A 20,075-nucleotide genomic window follows, 5' to 3' on the forward strand; every position below is an offset into this window, starting at 1 on the left:
TGCTGAAAATTGAACTGAGGTTAGCCATATATGCAAAGTAAGCAGCAACTTAATCCCTGTACAGAACTTTAGAAGAAAAAAATCATCTAATCCCATCCAAAAATGGGGAGAAGAAATAAAGTTTGTCAAAGAAGAAATACAAATGGCCAAAAGACACATGAAAAAATACTCCACATCACTATTCATCAGGGAGATGCAAATCAAAACAACTATGAGGTACCATCTCACGCCACAGAGATTGGCACACATCACAAAAAATGAGAACAAGCAGTGCTTGGAGGGGCTGTAGAGAGAAAGGAACTCTTATTCAATCCTGGTGGGAATGCCTTCTAGTCCAACTTTTATGGAAAACGATATGGAGATTCCTCAAGAAACTGGAAGTTGAGCTCCCATTTGACCCAACTATACCACTCCTAGGGGTATACCCATGGAACACAAAAATACAATCCAAAAATCCCTTCCTCACACCTATATTCATTGCAGCACTTTTTATAATAGCCAAACTCTGGAAACAACCAAGATGCCCTTCAACAGAGAAAATGCTAAAGAAAACGTGGCACGTATACACAATGGAATATTATGCAGCCATCAGTAGAGATGAAACATGAAAATTTCCTATATGTGGATGTACATGGAGTTTATTATGCTGAGTGAAATAAGTCAGAGGGAGAGAGATAGGCACAGAATAGTCTCACTCATCTATGGGTTTTTTAAATAATAAAGATATTATTGTAACAATCCCATAGACAATAGAGTGAAGGGCTAGAAGGATCAGCCCACAATATGAAAATCACCACAAAGAGTGGTGAATGCTGTTAGGGCAATAACTACACTAACACCTACATGACAAAGTTAATGAATGAGAGAAGTAGAAAGCCTGTCTCGAGTACAGGCAGGGGTGAGGGAGGAGGGAGATCGGGGGCATCATGGTGGGAATGTTGCACTTTTGAAGGGGAGTATTCTGTTTATGACTGAAACCCAACTGCAATCATACTTGTAATTATGGTGCTTAAATAAAAATTTTATTTAAAAAAGGAAAAAGAAAAGAAATTCATAGTTTACAAAGTCATTTCCTTTTCCGTTCTCTTCCTTTTCCTCCCCCCTCCTTTCCCCTTCCTTCCTCTACATTTTTCCTTTTCCTTCCCTTTCCTTCCTTTTTCTTTCCTTTCCTTTCCTTTCCTCACAAAATTGGTAAATTATATTAAAACGTCATGCCTTTAGCACTCCTTTTTTAGGAGAAAACAGCTACTCCATCATCAGGAAGAGGTAGGTCATTTGATAGCTATTTGTAGTGCTAGAAAAAGTGATTTGGGAAATTAACATGCATTAGAAAAGTGAGAATGAGACAATATTGGAAAATAATCCCTTAAAAGCACTGTTATAATTTCATGTTCCAATAAAAAGAATCATAAAGTAGATACAGATGGAATTATCATCACCCTTCTGTGTTAGATACCAATCATGGCTGCCTCTCTTTCAATTTCCATGACTCACTCTTCAAGATGCTGCCTAGCAAGCGTGAGAAAATGTGCCCAGAGTACTGAGAGCCTAGAAGGTAAAGCAGAGAATGTACTAGGTCTCTCAGCTGAGATTTGAGGTCTGTCAGCTTGCCATGCTTGCTTAAATGTTTGAAGAGATATTCCAGAAAAGAGGAAGGAGAGTTTCATCTCCAAAGAGGAGGAGTGCTTATCTGACTGGAAAGACATCTACATTAAAGATGTTATTCCAGGTGACCATTTGGTCCAGGTTCTTGTCTTCTGACCTGGTGTCCTGTTGGAAAGGGAAAAACTAAGGCTGTTGGAAATTTTGGTGAGGATCAAGTACAGGGCTTCTGGGACTAGCAGTGGAAAAAGAAAACAAGTTATTGCTTTGTCTGGGCATTATATTGGGTTTAAGGCTAAATCCTGGATTAAAAAAAAGGAGTTCATTGTTCTTGTACATCCATTTCTCTTCATTAGCTGGATAGGAAGATGATTGTCTGGGAACAGGATTCAGGTATTATGAGCAAACTATCCTAAATATCTTATAAATACCACTTTTATTTTATATTGCTCTGTAAACACGCACAACAAATGGATACAACATGAGATATTAGGAATATTACAACAAAGAAAAATGTAGGTATTATGATGCTTTTAAGTGTGAGATTATTTCAGCTTTGTAGAATAAGTAAATTATCTTTTGAGAAATTCATATTTTTAACTAAGATGATAAAGGAGGAAAGAAAGAAAACAGGCACAAAAGAAGGGGTGCTGATTTATCCCCCCAGTTATCATTATTTGAGACATTTTGATTAGGGCCTCACATTACCATCCTGTTCTCATTCAGATTAATTTTGCTTTGCTTTGGGACCACACCCATTGATGGACAGGGGTTACTCTTGGTCTGCACTCAGGAATTACTCCTGACAGTGTTCTAAAGGACCATATGAGATGCCAAGGATCAAGTATGGTGTGCAAAGCAAACATCTACCTGCAGTGCTATTGCTCCAGGCCCAGCAAAATGAGACTGAGAGTCTTCTATTTTCCTTCCTGCGAGGTTGAAACATAAGCAATAATGTTATTCCTTTGGAAAGGTACTTTAGCGTTTCAGTGACCTAAAAGCCATAATCACATTCTCTAGCACTTATGTTTGATCACAGCCAATTCAGAAGTCAAGGTGATGTAGATCACTGGCTACATCCGACATCAAACTCAGGGCCAGCGGTCAGGTATAGGGAAGGTATGAGAGCAGGTGAGCCTTTGTTGATTTTGTCAAGAAACCATTATAAACAGCACATGGAGTGAATACTTCTCATTGGAGTAGAGGAGACAAGGTAAAGTAAATCTTTACCACATAGATCTGGACATTAGCGTCTAATGGACTAGACTTAGGCTGTGTCTCTGGGATTTGCAAGTTCTATCAAGAAAGATCTGGGGTTGGTTATTTCTGTGAAACTGTTTACATAAAAGTGACAGTGTCTGCTCGCCAAGATGTAGAAAATATGATGAAAACAAACTATGTTGCAAATTGTTCGGCTCCTCCTTGAACATGACCTCGTTTCATAACTTGGTTGTTGAACAAACACCAGCACTCTTCTCATGGGTATACCTGTAATCTCTGCTGTTGTCTCAATAAAGAGCTTCCTTCAACCAGACTTAATAGCCTTGCCACCTAGGGAAATGATTTGCACTTGGTTTTATCTTCTACCTTCTAAATAATTAACTCCGTGTGGCAGAGTGGTCTTCAAAGGGGAAAATTAAAAAAATATTACATTTGTTTGCATTGGAAATATTGAACATTTTAAGTCGTGGTATTTTTCTTAAAATTTTTAGTCCATAGCCAATTAGGACATGTGAAAATTAATTCAGTTGTTGGTAAAAAAAAATATATATATAGTGTTTAAAAATAATGAGTGCAAAAATTTCTGGTTAACAAAATATCACATTTTCAAGGAAAAGGGATTTTTACCTTGTATTTTGATGACTCTTTTCTCTCACTTTAATTCCCTATCTGGTGGCTGACACTAAAAATTGAGACAAAAAATATTAGAGTGCCTTAGAGGTGTTTGTTCTGTGTGCTTTGAATCTGGATCGTAGTGTAAATTCTGAACAAGGGTTAGGGCTTCTAGAGTCTTTGTAGCTTTGCATTTTTAGTTTATTCCTCCATAATATAGATCACTTAATTATTGGTAGAATAACAATTATTCAAAGATAATCTCTATAGTGGAATGTCATACTAACAGACAATACAGTTCTGTTCTGTTAATTATTGAAAGATAAGTCATTGCAAAACTTTGAGACAGGAATTTTTGCTCACTACAATTGTCACAATAATTATTGGTATAGTTTTTTCTCTAACTGCACTCACCACTCTTTGTGGTAAGCTTCATATTGTGGTCAGTCCTTCCAGCCCTCATTTCTATTGTCTTATGGGTGTTATTGCAATAATGTCTTTCATTTTTCTTAAAAACTATGGATGAGTGAGACTATTTTGTGTCTATCTCTCTCCCGCTGACTTATTTCACTCAGTTTAATAGTTTCCATACCCATTAATGTATAGGAAAATTTCATGACTTCATTTTTCCTAACAGCTGCATATTATTCCATTGTGTATATGTATATATATATATATATATATATATATGTGTGTGTGTGTGTGTGTGTGTGTGTGTGTGTGTGTGTATGTGTGTGTGTGCACAGATAGAATGCCTGTCTGGAAGACAGGCAGGGGGTGGGGGAGTAGGGTGATGGGGGCCATTGGTGGTGAAAAGGTTGCACCAGTGAAGGGGTGTACTGTTTATAACTGAAACCCAACTACAAACATGTTTGTAACCGTGGTGTTTAAATAAATATATTATAATAAAAATGAACACTAAATTAAAAAGAGAAGAAAACATTAAAAAATGAATCAGAAGTTAATTTACCCAAGCAGAAAATTGAAATTCTCCTTACAGCATAATTAATTTTGGAAGGTTTGTTTTTGTTTTGCCAGAATGGAGCGAGTGGTGAAAATTCCAGGCCATAGGCTAACGATAGCACTTGTCAAACATATGTGCCATGTATAAAAATAAAATAAAACTTTAAAAAATCGTTACATATGGAGCCAGTGGTTGTTCCCATGAAGGTATGCTTCAAGACGGGAGAAACCCTGAATCTCTTAGGCCACAGGAATTCCCTTTATTCCCCAATACTTACTGTGCCTATGCAAAAAAAAAAAAAAAAAAAAAGTGGGGGGGAACACCAAACCCTGCCACTCCAGCACTCCTTTTTCTTGTTTTGTTTCGTTTGTTTTTGATATTATTTTCTTCTCTCTTTTCTTCCACTTTTTTTCTTTTTTTTTCACTAGTGTGAATATTATTTGGTGATTTTTTTTGCTGTGTGTTTTTTCTCTTTTTTCCTTCTTTTTTCTTTTCATTGTAGTTGCTATCAATTTTTCTTCTCTTTTCCTTATCCTTTTTATCTTCAATCGAATCACATAACTTGAATCATTCAGCCTCATAAATTGGGGGGGGGGGAATGATGATACCAGGACCAGTCATATGAACATGTAGTGAAAATAAAAAATGATCAGACTTGAACACCAAACCCAAAGTCAATGACAACAGAATAGATACCCAATCTACAACAAGCTGTAAAGTGGAGACCAGTTACACTAGTATTCTGGGGGGTAAAGGAGGGAGATATGGGATACATGCTGGGAACAGGGGAGGAGGGAGAACAACACTGGTGGTGGGAATGCCGTTCATTCATTGTCACTATGTACCGTAAATAATTCTGTGAAAGACTTGTAATGCACTTCGGTCACAATAAAAATTAATTAAAAAAATAAACTTAAAAAAGTAAATAAACTTCTTTGCCTCAAAAAAAACTCATTACAAGTTTATAAGGGATCAAAAATGACACAACACCTCAACTACTAACTTCCAGGTAACAGCAAGACTGCTCAACTTTTTTTTTTCATGTTCACTCTCCATGTTTTACACTTACCACACCAAAGAGGTAAACTAGTGGCTTCATGAATTTTCTATGCATGATCATGGATCAAGATTGGTACCCAAGCAGACAATAGGGCAGTAGTGTCCTGTTACTAACATAGACCAAAATAAAGAGTAATTTCTCCACCACCTCCTAAATACATTCATTTTATTATCAAGATCTCTTCAAGGACTGTAGTGATAGTACCGAAGAGAGGATATTTTCCTTGCATGCATCCAACCCAGGTTCAATCCCTGGCATCCCATAGGATACCCCAAGCCTGCTATGAGTGATTTCTAAGTGCAGAGCCAGGAGCAACCCCTGAATGCCACCAGATGTAACCCAAAAATAACAACAAAAATCCCTTCAAAGTCTACTGAAAAAGAGGTATGGTATTGTATTATGTTTTCCAGGAAAGGTCTAGAAAATAGACTTAGGATAGGGATGATTAATTTTTCAAATTTTACTACATGTTAAACTGAGAACTTGTGCATATTTATCACCACCAAAGATGGTAATACCATGAGAGAAACCAGATGAGCATAGTAAAAAGTCAGCTAATCCCATCTGAGTTAATTTTAATGTAATTATTAATAAAGTATCTGATCTGAAATGAATAATTTGATACATATATGAACCACATATGAAATATGAAAAACAGGAACTTGCTGTGTAGTAAACTGGGCTATTAGATCACCTACTTAACAGCTATGAGGATTAAATCAATTACTGCATGCCAAGTGCCCAGCACAGTACCTGGTTTAGTAAATCCTCAATCTGTGTTAACTCTTGTTACTATTTATTTTATCATGCTAGATCAAACTCGGGAATCTCCCTATGCTTCTTTAGATGCAATATACTAAGGGATAAATGATTTACAAAATATATAACATTAAGTTTCTCAGTATGCATCTTTTTAAAGAAAAAAACTGAAACTCTAAGGAGTTTCTCTTTCATGTCCTCCTACCATCATCCATCTTGTTAGTCAAGGCAAAGCTCAAACCACCTCTCTCCTCCTTCCTTAAACTCAGCTTCTTTGTTGTCTGTGAGGTTCAGGTCGTTGGAGTTCATGATGACTTACCTTATCACTGACTATCTACTGCTTTCAGTCACACTTCCCTGTTCATTGATGATTTTGGCATCTATTTTATTACCAAATGAATGCTTTTATTAATACCATCTTTTATGTAGGACATTTTCAACATCATTTTAAATAGAGAATCAAACCTGTCCTTCACCTTCTCCTTCCTGGACAATTTCACTGTCAATAAGCTTTCATCTATTCAACCTTATTCATAAGCTCATGTGGTCAGATGCTCAACCTTGCATTTACTTGTTGTGAAATCTTGATTTTGAGTTAGTCTGTCTCTCTCCCAGTTGGGCTTGTGTCCTTTCAGCCCATGTCTTCTTATTTTAGCATTCAGTGACCTCAAGGAAATGACCAGTCCATGAATAGCCAGCATCTCCTTATGTTTGTCTTTCTCTTTTATCTTCTATGGAGTCTGTGATTCATCCCAGTGTCCCTTTTTGACTCTTTTCTTCTTTTATCTCTTCTCTTTCAGCTCCTCTATGATTTTATCTTGTCCCACACCACCATCATACCCACCATCAACTGTAGTTAAACTCAAGTGTACCTGTAATCTCAGGATCTGCGTTTGACCCTGAGAGATTTCTGGGAGGGGGAGCTCTTTAAAAGTTTTAATGTAATTTTAATTTTAAACTTTAAATTCATCACCACAGATCCCAGATGGACATTCTGAAAGCCTCTACCACAGCACTTAGACTTCTTGTTTGAATAAATGATTTGCCTACTCTTGCAAATTATCATTTGAAGTATTTTTATTTCCTTTTCAAACACCTATATTCCTTCTCTCCATTCTACTCTCAAAAGAAAACCTTCCACATAACTGATGTTGAAATGATAGGAGCACATAGTTAGGGACCACTACATCATGTTTTGTTCTTCTCTGGGCATTTTATTTTCTTAAATTAATGCTCTCCTTCCAGCAAAGTATTCATTTCTCCCCTTTTAGTAAAGTATTCTAAGAGATCTCTGGATCTATTATTTTAAAAAAATATTCTCCCATGCCCTCATGCCTTCTTCCATACTATCTTCTATATTTCCCTGTACAGAAAATGAAGTTGCCAATGTCTTGATAGTCTGCCATCATTATGTTGTTCCAGACTGGCTCACTAAAAATAATGGAATGCTCTCTTCTCAGAATCCCCTGTTACTCTTGGATTGTGGATTTGGTTGATTAAATGGTTGGTACAGACATGGAAGTATATGGCAGAAAATGAAGAGAGGTTTGGTATTCAAAAGGTGCTGTACATCAAAATGTACAGCAGAAGGTACAAAATGGACCTAAAGGGCAGGAAGAGAGATGGGGCAACTAGCAAATGAAGCCCCCAATATGTGCAAAAGCCATCCTGGTAAATATATTAGGACTTGGTGAGCTGCTGTACATAAAAACTCAAAATAACACCTAAATCCCAAGTTGACTTCTATGTCAAGAGCTATGGAAGGAAGCATTAGGATTCCTAACAGAACATTTTGCTTTAACCCATAATGTGTAACTAGAGCTTTACCAGCTGGCTTAACTTGTCCCCATTTTGGGAACAAATTTTTTTTTAATTTTTATTTTGATCATACTGACTTACATATCTTTCACAGTAGTATTTTAGGTACATATTAATGTTGAATCAGGGGAATACCCATCACCAAATTTGTCCTCCCCCATCCCAGTTCCCTTCCTGCAACCTATATCCTCCACCATCACCCCCCGGGCTGCTAGAATAGGTGGTCCCCTTTTTGTCTAGCTTACTGTTAGTGATCATATGTCTGTTTGGTCCTGGTACCCTCCCTTGTTTCCCCCTCTATTTGAGAGGCGGAGCTAGATAATTCAAGCTATGTGGTTTTGTTTGAAGGAAAGAAAAGCAATAGAATGGGGTAAAAACAAACAAACAAACAAATAAATAAATAAAAGAAAAGAAAAATCAAATAAGCTAAAAATGGACGGAGTCCTTCTAGAGGCTTTCAACCTCAGTTTGAGAAAGGACATGAAAAAGGTAATTGAAGCACCACCACAATACAGAAAGAAATATCAAATTAAATATCCAGTGAGCACTACAGCAATAGTCTCGGTCCTGAAATCAAACCATGCCAGAGTGTAAAAAGAAAGAGAAAGATAAGATAAGATAAGATAAGATAGGATAAGATAAGATAAGATAAGATAAAATTGGAGACATCAACTTCAATATCTACACCAAAATAAAGAAGTCAAAAAAATCAATCAATCAATATATATGTGGATAATATGATTACTTTGTGCTTTTTTTTCTTTTTCACCCTGCATAGGCACAGTAACTATTGGGGATATTATAGAGGGAATTCCCTTGGCCTAGGAGATTCAGGGTTTCTCCACCCCTGAAGTATAGTGTCATGAGATTAACTATAAAATATTCCAGTCTCACACGGTATCTAGAAAAACTTTTTTATTTTGGTTTTGGGTCACACCTGGCAGCGTTCAGGGGATACTCCTGGCACTAAGCTCAGAAATTGCTCCTGGCAGGCCCCGGGGGAACATATGGGATGCCGGGATTCCAACCAATGACCTTCTGCATGAAAGGCAAACACCTTACCTCCATGCTATCTCTCCGGCCCATTGGGAACAAATTTTAAACAATATTTTTCATCTGTGTTGGAGTAATGGTTTTCACTCTACTCAGGATAATTCTTCTTTGCTCCTGCTTGCCACTCAAGGACTGGAAATACCTTTGGATTTGTCCCTTACCCCTACCTGTTTTCCACCCTTTGGGAGGTCCTTCTCTTCCCAATAGAGACCTCTGGGAAATTTGCTCTTTAACTTGCCTTCCCTTGACAAACTTTACCTTCCAGCTTTATGGATGAATTTATTTCTTTGGCTGGGTCTCAGGCAGAAATAGGGGTTATCTGCTTGGCTTGGGTTTTATAAATCAAGCCTCTGGTCACAGAGAGAAGCTGTGAGCAGTTTCGGTTCCACAACTAATTTATCTGCCTGCTGTCAACTTTTGCCAATGTGCAGAAAGCTTGTGGTTGAAATTTCCTGAACCTGTTTTATTCTCTTCAACCTTGTGTGGATTATTTCCTGTGTTGGCATTTGCTTATAGACCCACGTTCCTCAGTCCCTCGGGTTTGGAGCATGAGGTTTCTGTTGCATATCTCTGGTTTTTAAAATTTTAACCTCAAATTTCTAGTGAGTTTGGAACAGGTCCATACAGGTCCAGCAAAGCACGTGTCTCTCTCCCACTGGAAAACTGAAAACAAGTGCAAGTCTTCAGTTCTAGATGAGAGCGGATTCTATAACAGCAGCACTTCTGTACTCTGTGAGCTTTCTAATTACTCAGGCAAGTTCAGAAATACTAGCACTGGAATTTTATTGATAGGGAAGGTTGTCACAGTTTTAGATATCCAGGGGATTCTGATATGCAGACATTAGAAACCTCTAACCTGGAGATTTTGAGCCATATATTTCAAACCACAGATCTCTAGTGAGTACAGGTTTAAATCCTGCATGAAAACATCAAGTCAGGACCAGAGAGATAGAGTAGTGGGTAAGGTGCTTGCCTTGCATGCAGTTTATCCAGGTTTGAAACCTGGCACCACTGAGCACCATCAGGAGTCATACTTGACTGAGCACAGAGCCAGGAGTACCATAGAATGTGGCCTCAAAACAAACAAGTCAAGGTAATAAACACAAAGACAGCCTGATTAGATTGATCAAGTTTTAGCCAACACGAGTAGTGAAGAAACATGGTTAGGAATGTTTTAACCAACATGGGTAGGAATCTTGTTTCTTTGAATCCAGAGCAATTGATATAGAAACAAAGCAAGTCAGTTATGTGAACTTATAAAGCCACTGAGACATGCAAATTTTCAAGGCTCCAAACAATGTAAATTTAAAGAATTGTGTTCCATTGAGTATAAACCCATTAGCCAGATAAAATACAGGCCTCTCAGTTGATTATCAGATACTCAACCAATGATTTGTAAATACTTAAGTATGATTCATGCAATATCTGACCCATACAGTAAATATTATTTAATACTATCTGAGACTCCTATTTTACTCTGTGACATTTGCATTTTCTTAATGCAACAACTCAGCTCGATTTTCAAGATCTAACCTGAGTGATAATTCAATGCAGCAGGATCAATCAGGACTAAAATGATCCTTTGTTTTTTGCTCACTCTGTGGCCTTTCGCATTCTGAATTGAACTTCCCAGTTAACCTCTTCAAACATTACCAGAGAGTCAACCATACCTTATTCTCCCTCTTCTGTCTTCTCCGGAGTCGCAGGAATTCCTTGTGTTGCCTGGAGACAAAGTTCACAGCAGCATATTCCAATAAGGCAGCAAACACAAACAGAAGGCACACCGCCATCCAGATATCTATTGCCTTCACATAGGACACCTGAGAGAGACCAAGAGAGAGAATGAAAAAATTGCCAAGAGAACTAGATTTCTAATTATATGAGAATGATCTCATCTCTTTGTCAAGGATTTTTTTTTAGTCTTTCCTTAAGGAAGTACTTAAAATATATATCCATTCCACTTTAACGATTCTAGAACAGTCGTGTGCCTCTTCTCTGGCCTTTTCTAGCTCTTTAGAACAACACACCAGCTGAAGTAACTGCAGCCCTCAGACAATCTCTCAAAAGAGAAATAACATGACTTTGAAGTAAAATGTAGTGGACACTCTTTTCAAACTCTTTCATTTTCTCTTCTTTTTTTTTTTTACCTTCACACTTAAAAACTGTTTCATTAAGCTAATTTCAAGTCTTGGATAGAAAATAAATGCTGCATGTCCTTGAGCCCTTGAAAATCCAAATCGTAATTTCTATCAATATACTGATCCTGAAGGACACAAAGCCTGATTATAAATAGCTTTAAGCTATTGTAATCAAGAATGCTCATCCAAAATAAAACTCCAGTGTCCTACTCATGGTTAGGAATCTAGATTAAAAGTAATCTCTTAATACTCTTTAGGATTGAGGTTGAGTGTGTAGTAAGTAAAAACAGCAAATTTTGAAACAAATACCTAGGACTTATAACGAGAAATATCCTTCATCTCATTCTATCCAATTATTTATAGAAACTGAATAAAATGGCAACATATTGGATCCCACAATCCAAGAGATGCTTATAAAATTACCAGATAAGTTTATACTATAGAGCTCTTACTTAAAAATAGGGTTTTCTATGTTTTTATAGCTAACACTGTGTGTTTACTAGCTAGCATGTTAAGCATTTTGCTTGTATAACTTTTGTAAGAATTAAAATCATTTTGCTTCCATTTCTCATGAGGAAATAGAGTGAGGAGGGGCTACATTTATATTCAAGGTCAGACAGTTAATTAGTCAATCTAACAAATATTAGAATTAGAACCCAGTCTGACGAGTGCATTTCTTTTCTGGATACACACACTAGAATTATGTGCTTTATATCTTGTATTTTCCTTTGACCTTTATAGTGAGCACTTTCATGCCATTTAACCTTGAAGTCATCATCTTCAATGGTCTCATAATGATCCATACCATGACTAATCACCCTGTATTATATGACATTTAAATTGTTTTCAGCTTTATTTTCTGCTACTATAAATTCTGTTGCTATTGACACCAACCCAACTGGGATGTATCTCTGATTATTTCACAGGTAAATTTTTAGACAGTGATTATGGAAGTTTATGATTTAAAAAATGGTTCTAGGAGACAACAGTGCTTGTACAGCAGGCAGGACATTTGTCTTGGATGTGAGCAAACCAAGTTTAATCCCTGACACTTCAAATGGTCACTTGAGCCCTCAAGCAATGATCTGTGAACTGGTAGCTGGTAATCCTGAGTACCACCAGGTGTGGCCCCCCATATAAATAAAAAGCAAAGTTCTTAACTTAAAAAGTTAGCAACACAGAGAATATAAAAAGCAGAAATCCTGGAGCCAGATGTTGTAATACTAGCTCTCTAAATTTGCCAAGTTATATCCATTCTTTATCTGTGTAATATGATTAATAATAGTACCTATATCATAGAATGTTTATGGGGATACAATTACTTAATATATGCAATCACTTAGAATACTGTCTGTCATAGTATGAGTGCTACGGAAACTCTTGAAATTATTTGGCTACATAAGGGTGGGATTTTGTTAATGTAAAATTTTAAGGGAGAAAAATCAGCAAGGGAAATAAAAATCACCTGTGATCCTCAGAGCTTTCATAGTTTATTTTTTTAAGTCATTTTTAATGTCAATTGCTTGCTAGTCCCCCAGGTGTCATGACAAAATGGTCTGGTATTTTGTCCTCCCTAGAGCTTTAAATATGTTTTTCTTTCTTGGGAAATGTTTTCCCATCCCTTCTGATGATTGGACATGGAATACTCAAGACTCTGCTCACAAACCAGCTCTCTGGGGAAGCTGCCCAAACCTATCTTCTCCTCCCATCTGAATTAGGGACTTTTCTTCAGTCCCTTCCCTCAACTCCCTCTATTATGTGTTCCTTCTTAGTACACCAGTTTACCTAGTATCATCTATTAGACTGTGACATTTTAATTTTGATTCTATGTTTCTCTTGTTTGGTTCACCAGGCTTTTTAGAGTGTTCCTCATTATCACCACACAGGACAAAATAAAACTTCAATAATCCTGGGATATGTGGGATGGATTAATAAGTCTGTGGTTGATTATAAAGATGAAGAAAACATCAGGATGTTTCCATCTTCTGGTTTTTATCTCAACAATTGTGTACTGTCCACAAACTCATACATTTGATGGTACTTCTTGGAGTGGATGTCTTGGCTCATTTTAATTTTCCCAACATACCTAATATTCTAAGGAATTTATATTTCCTGAATAAGCAATTATTTGTATTTGCTCTCTAGAGGAGCCCCATTCTCCTATAATCCCAGGCCATTACCAATTATGGCATTCCCAGTTATATATTATTCAGAAGGTCTATGTCGTTTTAAGGGCCAATAATGAGAGAAATGTGTCAATGCCTGAGCTATATCCATACCAGAGCTAAGTTCAATATCATTCCCAGCCCTCTTTTTGGTGTAGATGGCAACTCAGTAATTTGTAAATTTTCTCCCCTATTTATTTCTGAACATCAGCAGGCCAAGCACGTATGTGGCTTCTTTTATAGCTAAATGAATCTTTTCAGTGTCTTAATCATTCTGGTTGGTCTCTGAGTTTCCTCCAAATCACGAACATCTTTTCAGCATTGAAGTGCTAGTATTAAATGCATTATTCACAAGGATTTAGAGGGTGTTGTGAGACATCTATTACACATGATGTAATGTCCCTTGGTGCTAGTCCCTCAGGATTGAAAAGCCTTTTTGTTGCTTTTGCCCAGCTCTGATGTCAGCTTTTCTCTCTTTGCCTGCTAATCTTTTCATGTTTTGCAACTCCATCATCCCTTGGCTCATTCCTTATATTATACTTAGACTTGCATGATCCCTTCCTGAACGACTTTACTACAATCTTGCAAGAATTATTTTCAGTGGTAATGAAGCTGTCAAAAATGTTATTATGATTCACTGAGTTGGTATCTATCTTTGAAGGCACATTCAATTAAAAAAATAAAGATTGCGGGTCCTCTATATGGAAGGCTTTGTACTAGGTGGTGATAGATAGTCCAACAGGAAGTACAGTGATGACTTAGACACTGATTCTTTCCAGAATTTTCCAATTGATAGTTCAGAGGACCCAAATCATCCTGTGGTTCGAGGTTCATTCATATAGTTCAGGGAATATTAAATTATGCTTGTAAATCAAATGTGGCCCACCACATTATTTTGTTGTTTATGTTGTATTTGGTGGGACTGGGAGTTATGCCATACCTGGTTCAGTGTTAACAGTCTATTCTCAGTTCAGTGCTGATCAGTCTGTCATGAAGTGCCAGGGATCATATCCAGCATCCTCAAATGCAAAACATGTGCTTAGTCCATTGATCTCTCTATCTACCTAACCCTAACCCTCCACCACATGTTTTATAAATGATTTTTATTGAAACACAGACATACTCACTACTTTTCTAGAGCTGCTTTAATTCCCAAATGGCACCATTAAGTAGTTGCGACAGAGAATCAATGACCTCAAAGACCTAAAATACTATGTGGTTTTTTGTAGAAGTCATTGGCCAGCGACTGACTAAAAGTATAGCATTGTCTGGCTTGTTATCAGATTCTTCATTGCTGTAGCTTCACTTTTCACTTGAGAAATCCTTGGCAAAGTAGGAGGAAGTCCAAAATGCCGGTGGCATCTGGGACATGCTGGTTAAATGGGAAAATCTGAAAAATCCTTGCTCTCGATTAATGTGGCATTTAAATTGAGGATTGAATAAAATCACGACTTTGAGGGATGGAAAAAACTATAAAAAATAAAGCCACGAAGAAGGAAAGAGAATGGACTCAGGTACAAATCATGTCATGCTGGGTATCTGGGAGTACTTGGGCTGGGCTGAAAAAGTAAACAGCAGCAGATAAAGGCCATTTAGGCCTGTCAGAGAGATTAGGATTTCAGATAAACCAGCAAAGCTGGGATATAGATATGTAAATCCTTTTCTAATTATTCAGATTTTTTTGTCTCTAAAAGAAAGAAAAACTGTGAGCAGGAGGAACACAATTGTTGAGCAAATACAAATACTTGTTTTTTAGGAAATATGTATTTCTTAAGTGTGTTGAGAAAATTAAAGTGAGCTAAAAGAGCTATTCCCAGAATAGCTATCAAATGTATCAAAATCATCAAATGTATGAATTGTGGATAGTACACAATTGTTGAGATAAAAGTCAAAAGATGGAAATAAGACCTGATGGGTTTTTCATCCCTCTAGTCAACCACCACTTATTGATCCATCCCACATATCCCAGGATTACATAAGGTTTATTTTGTTTTGTGTCAGTGATAATGAGCAATACTCTTGAGAGGCCTGATGAACCACTTCTAGCTCAAGTTTGCTTCCCTTTCTTTGGCCACTTAGAACTCTACACAAGGCAATTTCTTCTCCAAGCTTTCTACCACCTCTGAACCATTTACTAAAATAACATTCTTCCATTTATTCATGTTCTTGGGACTCTTCTCTTCCGTTTTTCACTCTATCATTCATGAATTTATTCACTCATATAGTTTTATTTCTATTTCTTTTGGGGTGTGTGCTTATGTATCTCTTATAGCAAGGTTTGACTAAGTTCTCATGAACCCCATTTTCTTTTCCTGGGATATAGGTGAACTAGATATTCAAGTTTAGTTAACTCTCCAGTGAAATGTAGGTAGGAGTAACACATGTGACTTTAGTACCTTTCTAACATCATAGGAGAGCTCTAGGACTTAACTTTTTTGTGGTCTGTTTGGATGTTGCCCATTTATGACAGCAGTGCCATAGCAATTAAAGAGCCTGCATCTCTAAATTACCTCAGTAGAGTGCAGTACAGAATGAGAAGCTATTATTTTATTAGGTTGCTGAGGTTTCAGGGTTTTATACTTACAGAATTCTCAAATCTAGTACTCACACCTTGCCTCTTACTAGCACCTGGCCTCTTACCAGCACTCCAAAGCTCGTTCTGAAATGCCAAGGTTGGGAAGATAGAGAGATAGTACAGTCTTGTATGTGGCTTGCTTGGCCACATATATGTGGTCACTTAAGGACTGTAAGGGCTAATCCCAGAGCTTAGGCATGATTAAATTTTGAGTTCCACAGGATATTACCCCAAACAAAAAATTACACCTGTGGCTTAACACTTTTTTTGCCTCTATTCTAAAAAAGACGTTATTGGACTGGAGAGGTACCTCAATGGGCTGAATGCATGCTTTGCATACAGAAGGCCTCTGCTTGATGGCTACCATTGAATCATTATCTCCCCCAACACAAAGCCAGGAATTGCCACTGAGTACCACTAGATATAGCTTCCAAATCATTTATTTATGAAGCCACTCATTTATGAAGCTCCCACCCCAGTCAACATTTACATCTGGTTATCATAAAATTTTTATAATTATATTCAGTGCCTCCCTATGGCACTTTATCATTGTTACTCTTGTGAAAATGAACTTGCAATCACCGATTTCATTTGGCAGCACATCTACTTAAGAACTACTGTGGTTGGCTCTCACAGATTCTTGTATTAAAGATCTCCCACAGCATGTGTCCACCCTAGGCAGTCTTTCCTAATACAAACTGTGTTCTTGAACAATTCCACTTTATCCCTGAGGAAGCCCATTTCGATTGAGGACACAAGTGGTTCTAAAATGGATGTGCTGTCATACCCTAGGGGATATTTGGAAATGTCTCAGTGATAATTTAGGTTGTCACAACCAGAGAGGGTGAATATTTCTCTCTAGGAGAGGTTGTGGAAGAAAAAAGGATGCAAGTAAGGATTATGCTATCCAAGGGAAAGTCCCCACAATGCAGATTTATCTGGGTCCACAGCCAATAATTCTGAGATGGAAAAAGTGAGAGAGAAAACAGAACAAATGAACAAAAGCCACCCCTCCCACCCTAAATCAAACTCAAGTATTTATGTCTAATCCAGAGATTCTTGGTCAAGGCTGCTGTTGCCCTATGAGGACGTTCAGGGATGTCTGAAGGTGTTTTGAGGGTGTTCCAACAAGAAAGTGGGATTCTGACACTCAGTTCTAATGGGAAGAAGACAGATATTTGTTAAAGACTCAGTAATTCATAAGATAACACTATCCTCGTGACAAAGAATTCTCATCTCTGGCTGTTAATTATGCTATGTTTGAAAAGTCATGGTTTCTATTCTTCTGTTAGCATAGAAATCCTTCCTGTCTTTTTTTGCCTGCTTATTTCCAAATAGTTCCCTATGGAGTGAGCCAAATCCCATCTCCACAGTGATATTTTCCTCTGCCTATTCAAGCACAGTGTGGCCTTGTCCATCTTTAGAATTTCTAGTCTAGTGACATATGTTTTAATGTTTGCTTCAGGGATGCATCCACTCAATCAGAGTATATATAGACAACTTGGGGTGTGAAGACCCAGTATTTTCTTTTGTATCTGTGCCACTAACTACAATTTTGTAACTACTAACTACTACACTCTTGGTGTGTATAGTAACTATTCCATATTTATGTTGCTAAACAAATCACCCAAACGGTTTCTGAATACAAATTATTTCATAACCACTGCTTTAGATGAAGGGTCAGCTATAAAAGAAGACGGGGGAGATGTAGTGGTACAGGGAAGGGGACAGGAAGATGGAGGAAAAAACTGAAAAAAAAAACAGCATTTCTTTTTCCATCTGGCTACACCCAGTGGTACTCAGGAACCATGCAGTGCTAAGAATCAAACTCAGAGCTTCATGCATACTCGACATATGTTCTATTGCTATTTCTCTAGCTATAACTTAGGCATAATTGTTTATTTGGGGACAAAACATGGCACTGCTTGAGCTTATTTCCGGCTCTGTGTTCAGGTGGCACAATTGGCAGTGCTCAGAGGACCATGTGATGCCAGGTATCAAAATTAAGTACCCTGTATGTAGAACATGTTCTCAGTCCATTTAGCTATCTCTTCTGCTCCAGGTTTTTGGGCTTTTAAGGGCTTACAGTAGATGGTGTTCATATTGCTCTTTGTATCCATGAAAGAAAGAAAACATACTGTGTTTTCATGACTGTATCTAATAACATAGAGTCAATCGAATGTTTTGGGGGTTTGTGGTGCTAAATAAATATTTAGATGTTGTTTTTGAACAGACCAACAAACAGGTGATATACACCTGGTTACTAAACTGGTTCAGCATCATGTCAATAAATTTTTTTTGCTTATTTTTGCCACACCTGATGACGCTCAGGGGCTACTTCTGGCTATGCGCTCAGAAACTGCTCCTGGCTTGGGAAACCATGTGAGACTCTGGGGGATTGAACCACAGTCCCTCCTAGGTTAGCGCGTGCAAGACAAATGCCCCACCACTTGCGCCACCGTTCCAGCCCCCATGTCAATGATACTTATAGATACCTTTTGTTAATGTTGTTTGCAATATTGAATTGAAAGTTTTGGAAAATATGAACAAGTTTTCTTGAGTCAGTTATTTTTCATTAATCACATAATCCAATAAGTTTCACCATGGAAAATCAAGCCATGAATTTTACTTTAGCACTATGTATTTTGTGTATATAGTAATAAATGATACCAGTTCCATTGTCAGGAATCATGTTCAGAACACAGGAGTACATAAATGTTCTTACAATTTAGACTCCCTCTTCATATGATAGAAGACACTCCCATTTGACAGACTTGTCAACAAAATTTAGTCATATTTCTAGTCGCTAGGCTGGTACAAGAACCGTGTATTTCCACCAGACAATCAGAAAGAACCAACATACATAGAGAATATTCTCTATAATGGATAAAAATTATATTAGCCAACTATTACCTAAGAGTGGGTACGGCTCTTGTCTTGTACACACATCTGACTTAGGTTCAATCCCTGATATCTCATATGGTCACCCAAGTCAGCCACCAGTTATTCCTTAGTACAGAGCCATGAGGAACTCCTCAGCACCACCAGATACATACCAAAACCCAAAAATATATTGTAAATAGAAAATATATGAAATGTAATTTATATAGCAATATTTAAACACTAATATTTTTTTCTCTAAGTAGAATGATCTCTCTCACACCCATATAAATCATTTCTTAATTATTCTTAAACTATGCACTATGGTTAACTTATATAGATTTTATGCTGTATAGTGTACACTTTATTTAATTTAATTTAAAAGAAAAGTTTTATTTAACCCTGATAGAGATATTGAAATGAGATACCTGTTGGTCACAGTATCTGAGTTTTATTTGTTACCTAGAATAGAGGCCTTTGGTAACTACAATTAATTTTATTTTACTGAGTTATATGAAGTATACAATTACCTTTTCCCTCATTTTATGGAGGAGAAAGAAGTTTATTAAATGCAATCTTACTCATACAGCTAGTTTTTACAAAGGTGGAAATGTGAATTCTGATTTTGATTTTCTGCTTTTATCCATTACCTAATATTTAGTTACTGTAAAATATCAGCAGAAAAGAGTCAAATTATTTCTATTTCTATTTTCAGTCATGGTATTGTATGATTTCATCTTTTCAATTTCACTACCAAATTGCCATTTTTATTGCCTAAGCCAACTACATACCTATTGGTGAGTGCCAGGGAAATCATATTTTCTTGGCAGGGAGGTATGGTGGCAGAATTGACTATCTAGCCCACCCCAGTGTCCTCATCTTCATTCCATTTTCTACCCACATCTAATTTCGCTCTATTTTTAACATAGTTGGTTCCTGGATAGTTTGAGGAAAAGTGCTTATGGAGTTGCTGTTTGCAGGAACAGCCATTGGGTGGCACTGCCTTCATGCCTGGTATCTGCAAAAGCCAATTGTCAAAAGGTCTTTCAATCAAGAAACTTCAGTGGGGACAGGGCGTGCATAACATTTGGACCAATTAATGTGTTGACTGTTGGGTTAAATATTATTTACAAAAACAAGTAAAGGTTCTCTGCATGTGGTTGTCAGAAAGTTGCTCAAAGTAGCTTATCAAAGCTCACTGTCCATGTGAGTTTTGAGTGGATCATTA

The 20,075-nt window shown here is 37.2% G+C and overlaps 1 protein-coding gene across 1 annotated transcript in view; it reads right to left on the minus strand.

Annotated features, from left to right (window-relative positions):
• The window catches only part of GLRA2 (glycine receptor alpha 2), a 206,228-nt gene that overhangs the window by 30,558 nt on the left and 155,595 nt on the right, over positions 1-20,075 (minus strand). Inside the window, exon 9 of the mRNA XM_049767094.1 lies at positions 10,760-10,909. Coding sequence (XP_049623051.1) covers positions 10,760-10,909 — 150 coding nt within the window. The remainder of the gene's footprint in view (positions 1-10,759; positions 10,910-20,075) is intronic.

Source organism: Suncus etruscus, chromosome X, assembly GCF_024139225.1.
Source record: "Suncus etruscus isolate mSunEtr1 chromosome X, mSunEtr1.pri.cur, whole genome shotgun sequence".
Taxonomy (NCBI): Eukaryota; Metazoa; Chordata; class Mammalia; order Eulipotyphla; family Soricidae; genus Suncus; species Suncus etruscus.